We start from the raw sequence: 16,093 nt of genomic DNA, 5'->3' as shown, positions 1-16,093 counted from the left end.
TCACTTGTCAACACAAGCTCATAACATCCAGCTCTTACATTTAGACATAGGCTGCTTCGATATCTGAGTCATTGCAAATGGTGCTGGACGTTGATCAATCATCAGTCAACATCCCTATTTCTGACCTTATTTGTTGCTGGATTCTTGGCCTCTGACCTGATGCCATGTGGCTGGTCACTGGTAAACCTAGGACTCTGCCTCTGGGTGATTCAGTGCTGGTAATGACATTAAATGTCAAAGGGTGATGGTCATTGCCTGGCATGTATGTTACAAATATTACTTGGAATTTATTAGACTCAACCTGCATTTTGTCCAGGATTTGCTGCATGACGAATGGACGTGAACTGTTTCAGTATCTAAAGGCTCATGAATGATGCTAGTCATTGTGCAGTCATGAGCGCCTGTCTCCCTGTCTGCCATCTCCAAGGCACAAGTCAGGAGTTTGATGGAACACTCTCCACTTGTCTGAATGAGTGCAGTTCCACTCATCAAGAAATTCAAAACTATCCACAACAACGCAGTCTGCTCAATCAGCACTCCATCCACCACTTTCCAAGTTCAAACTTTGAATCACAACCAGTGGTATATAGTGGCAGTAGTTCATACCATGTTCAAGATGTATGACAATAAATCACCAAGCCTACATATAAACCCACGACACTGTCCTGGCAGGACAAAGACAGCAGATGGATGGGAGCCCTACCACCTTCAAGTTCCCCTCCCAAGCCACATACTATCCTGACCTGAAAGAATTTTGCCACTGCTTCACTGTCAAAATCCTGAAGCCCCCCTTCTGACAGTATTTAGGTGTTCTTGCACCTCACAAACTGAAGCAGCTCAAGAGTGCAGCTCACCATGCCCTTCTCGAGGTCATTGCTGAAAGGGAAGGAAATGCTGGCCTTGACTCTCTGATAGACTGGAAACTTACCTGATCCAGCTGCTCAGCTCTCGAAATTAAAGAATTCCAAATGAACGATTACCTTTGGAGAGAAGAAATTTCTCCTCATCTCCATCTTAGATGGAAAAGCCTTAATTTGAAACTTTGTTCCCTAGTTCTATATTTCCCTAAGAGGTGAAACATTTGTGACATCCATTCTGCCATGACTCATCAGAATCTTGTAAGATCACCTCATTCTTCCAACTTCAGTAAGTATAATCTCAACCTGCTTAAACACAACCACTTATGCCCAGGAATCAATTACTGATTCTTCACTGTACCCTGCCTGCTATGCAAGTGTGCCCCTTCTTAAACAGTAGGCATGGGTTTAAGTCCCACCTGGCCCAGACATGTATCATAACGTGTCTGAACTGGTTAATTAAAAGATTTACCTCCTCTCAAAAATTTAGGCAAAATTGTAACGTACAAATGCCCTGCAGTTGTATCAGGACTTCGCTAGTTTTATTCTCCATCTCCTTGCCATAAAGGTCAAACAGGTTTACCAGAATTATTTTTTAAAAGATGGAAATCAATTCAATTCATTTTTTTGCCTTAAGAGCTAACAAGGAAAAAGCACAGATGGAGAGTAAATATGCAAATTGATAATGCATTTAGTCTAGGGTAAGATATTCCAATTATTAGCATTTACTAATACTGTTGTCCTTATTTCATCTCAATTCCTTCTCCCTTGCTTCTCTCTTACATAGTAACTGTGGGGAGTAATCATATAAAATCGCAAAAAATTTGCAGTGATCAAAATATCTTAACATTTGTGACTTGCTTATCATCACCTATGATCTTCAATCACAGGTAAATGGGGAATGTGTAGTTGGAATGTCCCACACTAAAGCAGTGACAACAATCCGCAAAGCCAAAGGATTAGTGAATTTAACTGTCTCCAGAGCAAAATCCTCCAGTGAAATGGGAAGTGCAACCAAAGATGCTGATTCTACAGATTCTTTCTCCAAAGTGCAGCACCATGCAGGTATGAAAAAAACTGAGTGCCATTGAGTTTGTTTTAAACCCAATCAGTGCATTATCTTCAAGAATATATTGCATATAATTGCTAACTGATTGAACCAATTGACTAAAACGTGTCAAATATTTAAGAATCCCAATAAGAAACCAATCAAATGGCTGTTTTTTGTTTTGTCTGCCACAGTGAAGGTCAGCGATTGTAATTTATTTCTTTCAATTTATCTAATTATGGCAAAGTGCTGTAGATACCTAATCAATCAAACAGCAGAACACTTTACCATCTCCTATAGAAACTGTTAACCGGTAAAATTAAATGGAACTTTCAGTTCATAACTGAAAATGTTATATAACAAGATTTCACACTTTAAGACTTATTACAATGACCAGATTAAAAGCACCATGATTATCTACTGATATTTTGGACAACATATATTTTAAACAACACAACAGAACATTCCCTTTTACTTCTAACACAACTAATAAACTAGTTTGACAAGTGTACTTTACACTGTCCCTTGATATTCCAGTCAATCAATATTCCTGGACGAAGTCCAAATTGGTTCTTGGCTCCCAACGGTTTACTACTGTTTCTTTCCCAACTTGGTTCCTGTTAACTCTGGAACTGTCTTCCATTATAAGAGTTTATTGACAAGCTCAGCTAATCTTCCATCTTCATTTTAAGTCCTTATGAAGTAGCTTTTATCATTCCAAGTCCAAACCCCACCTACATTTTTTCGTGGTAGTCCACAGAGACCTTCAACCACTGACTGCTCCCTCTCTCCAAGATCCTCACTGACTGCCTGTGCCTGAGAGTTTCATGGGTACCTTAGAAATCCTTCTCTTCTCAATCTTATCTATGTTGCAACATGAATCACATAGTCCTTTGAATCCAGTTGGAAACATTGATTAGTTATCCTTGAGACCTCTACTCTCGTATCTTCAAATGAAATTAGCTATTTGAAGCATAACTGTTTACAATTTTCAAAGTTAAACATCACACCAGGTTATAGTCCAACATATTTATTTGAAAGTACTAGCTTTCATCAGGTAGCTAGTGGGGCAGGATCATAGGACACAGAATTTATACCAAAGAACATAGTTTATTCAATACATTTCCTCCCACAGTCCAAAGATGTGCGGGTCAGGTGAATTGGCCAAGCTAAATTGCCCGTAGTGTTAGGTAAGGGGTAAATGTAGGGGTAAGGGTGGGTTGCGCTTCGGCGGGTCGGTGTGGACTTGTTGGGCCGAAGGGCCTGTTTCCACACTGTAAGTCTAATCTAATCTAATCACATCAATTGTATGACACTATGTTCTTTTGCTATAAATTCTGTGTTCCGAAAACCAGTGTTTTCAAATAAATCTGTTGGACTCTAACCTGGTGTATGATTTTTAACTTTCTCCACCCCAATCCAACATCGGCACCTCCACGAAATGGCTACAATTTTCAACACCTTCCTTGGACTTTGGAGACTAGCAGTCCAACCACTGTAAACACAGATGCTGTCATTATATTCAAATGTGAACTTCTTGCAACAATTTTCCAGCAATCAATCTGGATCTTCCTTTCATCTTTTAACAGCTACATCACCCAGGTCCATTGTGAGGTGGACTACGCAATTAAGTAACCCCTTTTATTTTATTTCGCACACCCCCAAAGCATAGCAATCTTTTAGACTTCACATCTATGGCAATTTTGAGATTAGGGAATGGCAGGCAAAGATGTTCTCATGTTTCCAACCTGTGTTTTAGTATGAACTGAGTGTGAGCAGGTGTCAGTTATCTCACTTGGTTGGATGAATAGTTTGTGATGCAAGTGATGCCAACAGCATGGGCTTGATTCCTGTACTGTGCGAGGTTAACCTGAAGCATTCTCCTTTTCAAACTCTTCCCTTGTCTGAGGTCTGGTCACATTAAACCACTACCAGTGATCTCTCTCTGCTGAGAAAGCAGCCCTGCAGTCTGAAAGGACTGTGGTCATTTTACCTTTTACTCAGTGTGTATGCTACTCCCTCTTTTCAGCCATTTCATAGTTAGCTTAAACATTCTGGCCACCAAGAAATGTTTTACTTGCCTTTATAACCTGTCACAGTGGATCAAACAGGCACCTTGTGCTGTGCTACAAAGGTGCTGTGGGTATTTAAGGCACAAAGTAGGCATGTGGTAAATGATGTAGCCATAAAGTAAAATAGCTGCATGCCCCAGTACTATTTCACCACAGTCTCTACTAAATCTCTTTTTTTTCTGACATCTACTTATTGTAGGCATCTCTGACCAAGAAGCTGAAGTCCTGAAGTCTTTAAGTGATGTTGTACAGCAGGAAGTCAATAAATATTTTTCTTTTAATCCAACAAACTCAACACCAAAAGACACTCCAGGTAACCTCTTGGGGTTGAGGGTTGGTCAGTTATTTTTCTCACAATTCTAGTCTGTTTATTTTGAATTAAATTGATCACTAACTGATGCTAACTGAACTTAAAACTGTGCTGTATCATTGTTTATATGGCTAATGAAAGTAACGTTGCAAAAACTGTTTTTGTTACCAACTCATTTGCAATTGCTTGGCATTCCATTTGTATGGGACTATGGACTGGAAGATCCAGCATGATTTCCTCCATTCACTTCACTTTGGATTTCATCTGGATTATAATTGCCCTGCCATATTGATCTGAAGTCATATTTCCAATAGATTGCCATGGGACGCTGAATTCCTTAATGTTAAATCTTGACCATTGGATCAATTATGAATATTTGTTTTATCTGATCAGTATTGACTGGATTTACCTTGGAATGCTTATGCTTTTGCGTGTGGACTCACATTTGCTCCTGTTGTTTGCTGTTTAGAATGACAGGGTTGGAAAGTATAGCAGAAACATATTCCTTTGCCTAATGTTAACTTGACTGGATGACTAGCTTGCTCTGTGGAGTGACACCAACAGCATGGATTCAATCTGCATTGGCTGAGGTTGCCATGAAGGCCCCGCCTTCTCAATCTTGTCCCTTTCTAAAGAAGAGCCTTATGGTCCTCAGGGACTATGGTGACTTCATTTATCCCTCAACCAACAGAGAAAACAGAATATGAGTAAAATTCTGATCTCATTTTGCAAAACAGGAGGTGTCCCATTGCTTATCTGTTATACACTGTGTCTGGTATTTGGTTCCTGTATTGGATGTGTTGTATGACAGGTGGCTGTAATGTGCCACTGCCATCATCCAGTTCAGCCCAATTACTTAAAGATTTATATCTTTACCATTTGTGATACCATATGTCCCTACATTATCATAGTGATCATACTTCAAAGATACACGTAGAGTCATACAGCATAGAAACAGTCCCTTTGATCCAACTCATACAGGCTTCCCAAACTAATCTAGTCCCATTTGCCCACATTTGGCACACATTCCTCTAAACTTTTCCTATTCACATACCTGTCAAATTGTCTTTTAAATGTTGTACCTGCATCTACCACTTTCTCTGGCAGTTCATTCCATGTATTCTCCATCCTCTCTGTGGAAAATGTTGCCCCTCTTTCCCCTCTCAGCTTAAATCTATGCAGTCTTAGAGGAACAGAGAGATTCCTCAGAGTTGACACCCAACTGGATAGGGTTGTTAAGAAAGCATACGGTGTTTTGGCTTTCATTAACAGGGGGATTGAGCTTAAGAGCTGTGACGTTTTGCTACAGCTCTACAAGTCCCTAGGGAGACCACACTTGGAATATTGTGTCCAGTTCTGGTCACCCTACTATAGGAAAGATACAGAGGCTTTGGAGAGGCTGCAAAGGAGGCTTACCAGGATGCTGCCCGGACTGGATGGCTTGCCTTATGAAGAAAGATTGAATAAGTTCGGACCTTTCTCTCTGGAGAGAAGGAGGAAGAGAGGAGACCTGATCGAGGTATACAAGATAATGAGAGGAATAGATAGAGTTAATAGCCAGAGACTTTTCCCCAGGGCAGGATTGACAGGTACGAGGAGTCATGGTTTAAAGATATTAGGAGGAAGGTATAAAGGAGATGTCAGAGGTAGGTTCTTTACGCAGAGAGTTGTGAATGCATGGAATGCATTGCTAGCTGTGGTGGTGGAAGCAGAGTCATTTAAGTGACTGCTGGACATGCACATGGATAGCAGTGAGTAGAGGGGTGTGTAGGTTAAGTTACTATATTTTACATTAGGATTAACCTTGGCACAACTTCATGGGCCAAAGGACCTGTAGTGCTATACTTTTCTATGTTCTTGATTTGGACTCGCCTACCCTGGGGAAAAGACCTTGGCTATTTTTTTCTTTCTATTGCCCTCATGATTTTATAAACCTCTTAAAAGTCGCCTCTCAGCCACTGATGTTCCAGGGAAAGTTCTCCCAGCCTATCCAGCCTCTCTGTATAGTTCAAACTCTCCAGTCCCAGTAGCATACTTCTGCTTATTGAAAAGCAAAATTTTATTAAATTAGAAGCACTCCAGGAAAATACCAGAGATGAAGGGTTTATCGTATATAGAACATTTGAACATGTTAGGCCTGTTCCTGATGGGGACGCATATCAGAAGAATTCCTCCTTTGGAGAAGACTAGAACTAGTAGACACAAAGGGTAAGTCAGCTCTCTTTTAAGATGGAGAACTTTTTCTCAGGTTCATTAATATGTAGAATTCCTTTCCTCAGAAAAAAGTGGAGACTGAGTCATTGAATTATTCAGTTTGAGTTTTGGGAGACAAGAGAATCCCTGAGTTGGAATTGACTCAATGGACTAGATGGCCTGCTCTAGAAAGTCTGGGGTTCCTGAGTTATGGGGAGGTGGAGAGGTGATGGTTTGGGGTTATAGACAAGGTGCAAGCATTCAGGGGATATATTATAGTAGACAGCCACTGGTCTTTGCCAACAAAGTTGTAACCAGGAACCAGAACCTTTCTTTTCTCCAGGAGGTTCTTTATAACCCGCTAGTCATGGCCATGGAATGGTAAGTTTCACCAATAAAATGTTTCCCTCATGCTTAAACACACGTATTTTACACGTTCACCACTGGCACTTGGAATTTTAATTTAATTGTATGGCAAATGGCAAAAAGACCAAAAGCAGTAGAAGCACACAGGTGTGGGTATGGCTTCAGGAACAGCATACTGTCAACTGAGTCTGGAAAATTCAATTCTTGCTCCTGCAATTTATATGTCTGGACAATATTCTCAGAATGTGTTTAAACAGACTGCAGAGGGATGGAATTGAAAACTGAGGAGATTGGGCCTTGTAAATTCAAAATGGTTGTCTGAAGCATTCAGATGAAAAGTGGAATGAGACGGATGCCGTCTTGGTGTATGCTGGTACATACCTAAAGGAGACAGGGTTTAAAGAAATATAATGGCAAAGTGAAAAGAATAAAAGGTTCACTTTGAGTGTAAAAGTTAGCACTGTCCCGTTGAGCATAAGAGCACTTTACCTGAATGCTCGCAGCATTCATAACAAGATCAGTGAGTTAATGGCACAAATCATCATGAATGAATTAGATTTGGTAGCCATTATGGAGATATGGCTACAGCATGGTCACTGCTGGGAATTAAATATGCAGTGGTATTTGACTGTTTGGAAGGGCAGACAGGAAAGTAAGGGAGGTGGTGTAGTTCTGATATTCAAGGACGGCATCAGGGCAGTGCTGAGGGATGGTATAGGTTCTATGGAGAATAAGGTTGAATCCATTTGGGTGGAAATTAGAAATTCCAAGAAGATAATGTCACTGATAGGCATAGTCTATAGGCCACCAAATATTAACATCACATTGAGGCAGGCAATAAACAAAAAAATAACTAATGCTTGTGAAAATGGGAGAGCAATTATAATGGGGAGATTTTTTTCTACCTGTTGATTGTTTGAACCAGCTTGGTCAGGGTAGCCTTGAGGAGGTGTTTGTTGAGTGTACCGCAATAGTTTACCAGTGAAGGAGAAAGCTCTCCAAGATCTGGTCTTGTGAAATGAGACAGGAATAGTTAATGGCCTCATAGTTAGGGATCCTCTTGGAAGGAATGATCACAGAATGGTTGAATTTAGAATACAGGTGGAGAGTGTGAAGATAAATTCTAATACCAGTGTCCTGTGCTTAAACAAGGGAGACTACAATAGGATGAGGAAGAAGTTAGCTAAGTAGCCTGGAAACAAGGACTTCATGGTGGGACAGTTGACAAGCAGTGGAGGACTTGCAAAGTACTCAGCAAAAGTATATTCCAGTGAAAAGGAAGGACTGTAAGAAAAGGGGTAATCTGCCATGGGTGTCCAAGGAAATAAGGAAGGGCTATCAAATTGAAAGATAAGGCATACAAAATGGCTAAGATCAGCAGGAAACTAGAAGATTGAGAAAGCTTTAAAGGTGCACAGAAAACCACAAAAAGAACTATAAAGAAAAGTAAAATAAAACAGGAAAAAAAACTAGCACAGAATATAAAGACAGATAGCAAAAGTTTCTCTGAACATGTAAAACAAAAAAGAGTGGTTAAACTAAATGTTGGTCCTTTAGAGGATGAGAAGAGGCATTTAGTCATGGGATATGATGAAACGGCTGAAGCACTGAACAGGTATTTTGTGTCAGTCTTCACAGTGGAGGATACTAATGACATGCCAGTAATTGACAAAGAGATAAAGGCAGGTGAGGACCTGGAAACAATCGCTATCATGGCGAGGTAGTGTTGGGCAAGCTAATGGAGCTCAGGATAAATGTGTCTCTTGGCCCTGATTGAATGCATCCCAGGTTATCAAAAGAGATGGCGGGAGAAATAGCAAGTGCACTTGTGCTAATTTTCCAACATTTGTTGGCTCTGGGGCAGTTCCAGCAGATTGAAAAACAGCAAATGTGATGCCACTGTTCAAAAAGGGTAGTAAGCAAAAGATTTGGAATTGTAGACCAGTTAACTTAACCTCTGTCCTGGGGAAGATGCTTGAGTCTATCATCAAGAAAGAAATAGCAAGGCAACTAGATAGAAATTGTCCCTTTGGGCAGATGCAGCATGGGTTCATGAAGGACTGGTCATGCTTAACTAATCTTTTGGAAATCTATGAAGACATTATGAGCAAGGTGGACAATGGGAACCCAGTGGACGTGGTGTACCTAGATTTCCAAAAGGCCTTCAACAAAGTGCTGCACAAGAGCCTGCTGCATAAGATAAGATGCATGGTGTTAGGGGTAAAGTATTAGCATGGTTAGAAGATAGATTGGCTAACAGGAAGTAAAGAGTGGGGATAAATGAGGGCTGTTCTGCTTGGCAATCAGTAACTGGTGGAGTGCCTCAGGGATCAGTGTTGGGACTGTAATTATTCACAATTTGCATAGATGTTTTGGAGTTGGGGACCATGTGTAGTGTATCAGTTTTGCAGATGACACTAAGATGAGTGGCAGAGCAAAGTGTGCAGAGGTCTGTGAAATGTTGCAGAGGAACATAGGTACTTTGAGTGAGTGGGCAAAGGTCTGGCAGATGGAATACAATGGTAATAAATTTGAAATCATCCATTTTGGATGGAGTAATGTAAAAATTATTATAACTTGAATGGTAAAAAGTTGCAGCATACTGCTATGCAGAGGGACCTGGGTGTCCTTGCGCATGAATCACAGAAGATTGGTCTTCAGGTACAACAGGTAATTAGGAAGGCAAATGGAATTTTGTCCTTCGTTGCTAAAGAAATTGAGTTTAAAAGCAGGGAGGTTATTTTGCAGCTGTACAGGGTGCTGGTGAGGCTACACCTAGAATACTGTGCAGTTTTGGTCTCCTTCCTTGAGAAAGGATGTACTAGCACTGAAGGCGGTGCAGAGGAGGTTCACTAGGTTGATTTTAGAGTTGAGAGGGTTGGCTTATGAGAAGACACTGAGTAGACTAGGACTGCATTCATTGGAATTTAGAAGGAGGAGGGGGCATCTTATAGAAACATATAAAATTGTGAAGGGAATAGGTAAGATAGAAGTAGAAAAGATATTTCCACTGGCAGGTGAAACTAGGACAACAGGGCATAGCCTCAAAATTAGCATTACATTTAGGAATTGGGAAGGAACTTCTTCACCCAGAGGGTTGTGAATTTATGGAATTCCCAGCCCAGAGAAGTAGTGGATGCTACTTCAGTAAATATTTTTAAAGCTAATTTTTTTTTTTGAACAATAAAGGAATTAAAGGTTACAGTGAGAGGTCTGGTAAGTGGAGCTGAGGCCATGAAAAGATCAGTGGAGCAGGATCGAAGGGCCAGATGACCTAGTCCTGTTCCTAGTTCTAATGTTCTTATGAGCTAGGAGTCCGTTTCTTTGTTGGTAATTATGTATAAACCTGCTGTGTGAGTGTCCAGATCATAAATCAGATGTTGTGGTAAACAGAAAATTTGCACTGATGCACTACAGAAAGCTCTTACAAGTTTATGGTTGAGGCACATTTGTGGGGATGAGAACGTGTAATTTCATTCTGCACTTGGTTTGTCCTATTTTTAACCCAGAACTATTCTGTTACTGAGAGTGATGGAGGAACTAGAAGACTCTGTAGTTATCCACTAAAATCTCTTAGCTTAACAAAGCATTAAAAGTTCAAGACTGAACTGAACTGAATTTCCCTTCAGAATTTGGTGATCTTGCAACACTCTAAAATGTTATTGTGTCATAACCGATTATATGTATTTACCAGAATACCTATTATGTAATAGTTGTGTTGTTTTGAACGGACACTTGTCAGAAGCTTGACTGTATTTAGTGCTTTGGTGAAAATCATTTATAACTTTAAAAATACAAGTAATGAGCCTGGTGAGAATATATACACCTGTAAAGAGCCCCACATTTATCAGGCAATTAGTTGGCTAAAGTGGTTTATAATATATAAGAAGGTAAAGTATTCAAATTAATGCATAATAGTAATTCTGATAAGCAGGTGTGTTTATCTGTTAACTGAGGGAGTGCAGTTAACAGAGGAGTGATATCAGTCTATTTAATCTGGGTGGTTCCCAGAAATGAAAGGGCACTCGGGGAGTCTCAAGCTTCATTGTATCATTGTTTTAAAGGAAAGGTTTATTTTTATTTCTTGGACAGGGAAAGGTACACATTTTGTGAAGACACCTGATACTGTTGAATATATAGGTGAACTGAAGGAAGAAGAAATGTCTGCTAAATCTGAGGATACAGATTATGAAGGTTTATCATTGCCTGAAGATTCCCCTGAGGTAATTAACGATCCTAATTTGAATAAGTTTGTACAACTTTGATTAATAGCAATAGTAGCATGTACCACACTGATCTCATCTTGACCTCAACTCCACTTTAGTACGGTCTCTCCATAACCCTTTTTAATTAATTTAAAATCTGTCTAACCCCTCCTTAAATTTACTCAATGTCTCATCAATCACTATATTCTGGGTAGTGAATTCCACAGTTTCATGACCTTTTGAGAGAAGTAATTTATCATCATCTCTGTTTCAAATCTGCTGCTAATTTGCCGAAAACTATGACCCATCATTTTAGATTACCTCACATGAGGAAACATCCTCCCTACATCAGTGCTGTAACCTTTAAGCTCAGCGAGGTAACTTACATACAGATCTCCTCCCATTCTTCTAACCTCCAGAGAATGTAGGTCTAAACTGTCCAGTCTCCCTTCATAAGACAAACCCCTCACCTTTAGAAGCAATCTGAACTTCCTCTGAACTGTTCCCAATAAAGCTGCATCCCTCCTCATTTAAGGGAATCAAAATGGTATATATACTTCAGGGGTGGTTTCAATATTGCTTGGTACAGCTGAAACAACATTTCCCTACTTTTATATTCTATTCCTTTAGCAAAAATGTCAAAATTCCATATGCCTTCCTTATTATGAGATGCTTTAGCACTACATTCAATAAAATTGTCACTCCAAGAGCCAATCCTAGACTTGAACACACAAACTAGTTTGACAATTCATTGCATTTGTGCAGTCTTTCAGGTGATAAATGATGTCAGCACACAACTACTGTCTCATCTGGGCATCAAAGATCCCAGGGAACTTTTCAATAAAGGGGAGGAGATACTTCTACCAGAGTCCTGACTTGGATTAATGTCACAATGAACATAAGCAAACACTGATAATCTTGGTTATTAATCTTACTGTTTTTAGGACTGTGTAAATTGGTGTACAGTTTTCCCATATGGCAACAATAGTTTGTTAGTTGTTTAGTGCTTTGGGATGTTCTGAGATTGTGCACAGTTCAATGTAGAACATAGAACAGTACAGCCCATCATGTCTGTGTCCACCATGGTGCCAATCTAAACTAATCCCACTTGTCTGCACATGTTCCATGCCCTCTATTCCCTGCCTGTTCATGTGTTATTTAAGTGCCTGTTAAACATTGCTATCACCTCTGCTTCTATTGTTTCTCCTCAGCGCACATTCCAAGCACCTACCACCCTCTGTATAAACAAAAAACTTGACTCGCACATCTCCTTTAAACTTCTTCCCTGTCACCTTAAACCTATGCCCCCTCATATTTGACATTTCTATCCTGGGGGAAAAAAGTTCCAACAAGCCTCGCATAATTCTATATGCTTCTGTCAGATTGCCACTTCTGTGGTGCTGTAGCAAGATCAATTCAGTATGTCCAACCTTTCTTTATAGCTAATATACCTCCAATCTAGGCAACATCCTGTTCAACCTCTCTTCCGCCCTCTCCAAAGCCTCCAAATCCCTCCCATAGTGTGGTGACCAGAACTGCGTGCAATTGGCCAAATGTGGCCTAACTGAAGGTTTTTTTTTAAACTGCTGCCATATAACTTGCCAATTTTATACTCAGCCCTGACTGAAGAAGACAAGCATGCCATACACTGCCTTTCTGACCTCACCTACTTGTGTTGCTATTTCCAAGAAGCTATGGATTTGCACCCCAAGATCCCACTACATATCAGTGTTCTTAAGGTCCTACCATTTATTGTATGCTTTCCTCTTGCATTTGGCCTCCCAGAATGTATCACCATCGACACAACCACTGTTGGAATATTGCATGCAATTCTGGTCTCCTTCCTTTCAGAAAGATGTTGTGAAACCTGAAAGGGTTCAGAAAAGGTTTACAAGGATGTTGCCAGGGTTGGAGGATTTGAGCTACAGGGAGAGGCTGAACAGACTGGGGCTGTTTTCCCTGGACCGTCAGAGGCTGAGGGGCGACCTTATAGAGGTTTACAAAATTATGAGGGGCATGGATAGGGTAAATAGACAAAGTCTTTTCCCTGGGGTTGGGGAGTCCAGAACTAGAGGACATAGGTTTAGGGTCAGAAGGGAAAGATATAAAAGAGACCTATGGGGCAACTTTTTCACACAGAGGGTGGTATGTGTATGGAATGAGCTGCCAGAGGATGTAGTGGAGGCTGGTACAATTGCAACATTTAAGAGGCATTTGGATGGGTATATGAATAGGAAGGGTTTGGAGGGTTATGGGCCGGACGCTGGTGAGGGTTGGGATTGGGTTGGGTTGGGTTGGGATGGGATTGGGTTGGGATATCTGGTCGGCGTGGACGGGTTGGACCGAAGGGTCTGTTTCTGTGCTGTACATCTCTATGACTTGTCCAGATTAAACTCCATCTGCCATTTTTCTGCCCAACATTCCAGCCAATCTATATTCTGCTGTACTGTTTGTTAGCCTTCCTCATTGTCTATAACTCCACTAATTTTCATGCCATCTGCCAGTCTACTAATCACAAAACCTACATTTTCATCCATAATCGTTTATATTTTACAAACAACAGAAGTCCCAGCACTGATCCTTTTGGAACATCACTGGTCACAGACTTCCAGTCAGAAAAGCACCTCTCCACAACTAACCCATTGTCTTCTAAGTCAAAGCAAGTGTTGTAATCAATTTAGCAACACACCAGAGATCCTTTGTGACTTAATCTTCTTGACCCCCTTACTAATCAAGAGCCTATCAATCTCTGGATTAAATGGCTTGGCCTCCACAGCTTTCTGCATCAATGGGTTCCAAAGATTTCACCACCTTCTGGCTGAAGAATTTCGTTCTCAACTCTGTTCATAAGGGTGGTCCCTTCGCTCTGAGACTGTGCCCTCAAGTCCTGGTCTCTCCTACTTGTGGGAACTTTTTCCCCAAATCTATTCTATCCAGGCCTCTTAGTATTCTATATGTTTGAATAAGATCCCCCCTCATCTTTCTAAACTCCCACTGAGTGCACACTCAGAATCTTCCACCACTCCTCATTTCATCACTGGGATCATTCTTCTAAACCTCCTGTGGACCCCATCATCACCACCACCAATGCCACTTTCTTCCTTACATACACAAATCCTGAACTAGGTGTCCTAAGTCCCATTCTGCATCAGATTTTTGAAGCTTTTCCCCAATTAGAAAATAATTACCTCCTTTATTCTTTGTACCAAAGTGCATCATCTCACCTTTTCCCACATTGTATTCCATCTGCTACTTCCTTTGCCCAGTCTCCTAGCCTGCCAAAATCCTACCCCAGCCTCCCCACTACCTCAACACTTCCTGTCCCTCCACCAATCTTTGTGTCATCTGCAAACTTAGCAACAATGTCCTCAGTTCCTTTCTCCAGAGTGTTGATATTTAATGTGAATTATTGTGGTCTCAACACTGACCACTCGTGGAACTCCACTAGTCACCAGCTGCCATTCTTGAAAAAAATCTTTTAACCTCACACCTTCTGGAAATCCAAGGAGATCATACTCACTGACTCACCTTTGTCTAATTTGTTTATTATCTCCTCAAAGAATTCAATTAATCCTTTAAAAAGACCTTACAAACTGTGAAATGAAAAGGCAAAAAATTTCCCTTCTGCACTAAAATCCTATGCTGCCTCCAAACTATATGCTTTCCTGGGTTATGTCTCACTCTAGATGTGATCTCTCTCTCCAGACCTGTGCGCAGTTTGCTGCTTTCAACAGGTCCTCTCTTAAATAGAGCTGAGGTGAACTGAAATGTTTCTCGCTAATTAAACTTCAGTAGTAATCAATATTTTTTGCGACCCTGTTCAGACAATTGACTGGGATTTTTTGGGAGTGCCAGGAATTTTATACTGGCCTTTGAAAATTTGGTCAGAGATAATGAGTATACCTTCTTACCCACTTCAATGAGACATATCCAGAGAGATCTTTGGCTGCCTACTGAAATACTGCCTTTAAAATGCTCCGGGATGCAGTTAGCCTACAAGAAGTTCAATGAGTGACCTTCAGTGTTGAAAAGTTCCAGGATGGAATTGACATTTTCCCCAAGAATCTAGGTTGCTGCACTGGAAGAAGCAAGTTTTCATTAGGGCCTTTCCTGCATCTCCTTTGCACTGCTAAAGATGGCCTGACACTGACATCTAATAAAATCTGTCAAGGAGCCAGTCAAAAGAGAAAAAGGCAATAAGCATTGAATATTTTCTGGCACCATTGGAACCACCAAGAGGTGCTTCACAGTAGATGAGAGTGAAATAGTCAATAAGAACAGTGCTGATTAAAGGTCAGTCTAGCTTATAAGGGACAGTCATCAGCATATATGGTGATTTGAGGCAGCAGACTGGCTGTGCTGAGGGATCCATGATCAATTCCAGCTTCCGGCAACTATCTGTTTGGAGTTTGCGCATTCTCCCTGTGTCTGCGTAAGTTTCCTCTGGGTGCACCAGTTTCTTTCCACAGTCCAAAGATGTGCAGTGAAATTGGCCATAATGGCCAGGCTAAATTGCCTGTAGTGTTCAGGGATGTGCAGTCTAGCTGGGTTAGCCACGGAGGTAGTGAGAACTGCAGATGCTGGAGAGTCCAAGTTGAGATGGAAAAAGCACAGCAGGTCAAGCAGCATCAGAGGAGAAGGGAAATCGACATTTCAGCTCAGAATCTTTCATCAGGACTGTTAGCCATGGGAAATGAGGGGTCAGGTAGGGGCATTAGTTTGCGTGGAATGCTTTTCAGAGGGGCAGTGTAGACTCAATGAGCCAAATGGTCTACTTCCACATTGTAGGAATTCTATGACTAAAACGTTGTCAGTCCTTTGAGTAAATCCAGACACCAGATTGGAGAATTTAAAAGGGAGTTTTTGGAGCAATGAACAAATAATTAGTTGACTACAAAGCTAGGCGATAAAATGGATGATGAATAGAGGATGACAGTTCTTTAATGAAGAAGCTAATTGAATCATTTAGTAAGTCACTTTGAAAGTCATACTTTGTGACTTCATTATTGACCATTCCTATGCAGATTAACATGTGGGAAACA

At 40.7% G+C, this 16,093-nt stretch overlaps 1 protein-coding gene across 5 annotated transcripts in view; it reads left to right on the top strand.

Moving 5' to 3' along the window:
- The window catches only part of ptpn13 (protein tyrosine phosphatase non-receptor type 13), a 254,936-nt gene that overhangs the window by 213,856 nt on the left and 24,987 nt on the right, over positions 1–16,093 (top strand). For all 5 annotated transcript variants that reach the window (XM_060825999.1, XM_060825982.1, XM_060825971.1 and 2 more), the window contains 3 exons: positions 1,748–1,922; positions 4,177–4,290; positions 10,939–11,069. In XM_060825999.1, the coding sequence (XP_060681982.1) occupies positions 1,748–1,922; positions 4,177–4,290; positions 10,939–11,069 (420 nt within the window). The remainder of the gene's footprint in view (positions 1–1,747; positions 1,923–4,176; positions 4,291–10,938; positions 11,070–16,093) is intronic.

Source organism: Hemiscyllium ocellatum, chromosome 1 (genome assembly GCF_020745735.1).
Source record: "Hemiscyllium ocellatum isolate sHemOce1 chromosome 1, sHemOce1.pat.X.cur, whole genome shotgun sequence".
NCBI classification, from domain to species: domain Eukaryota; kingdom Metazoa; phylum Chordata; class Chondrichthyes; order Orectolobiformes; family Hemiscylliidae; genus Hemiscyllium; species Hemiscyllium ocellatum.
The sequence above is the reverse complement of the archived record's forward strand: the minus strand, read 5'-3'. Positions and strand labels throughout refer to the sequence as shown.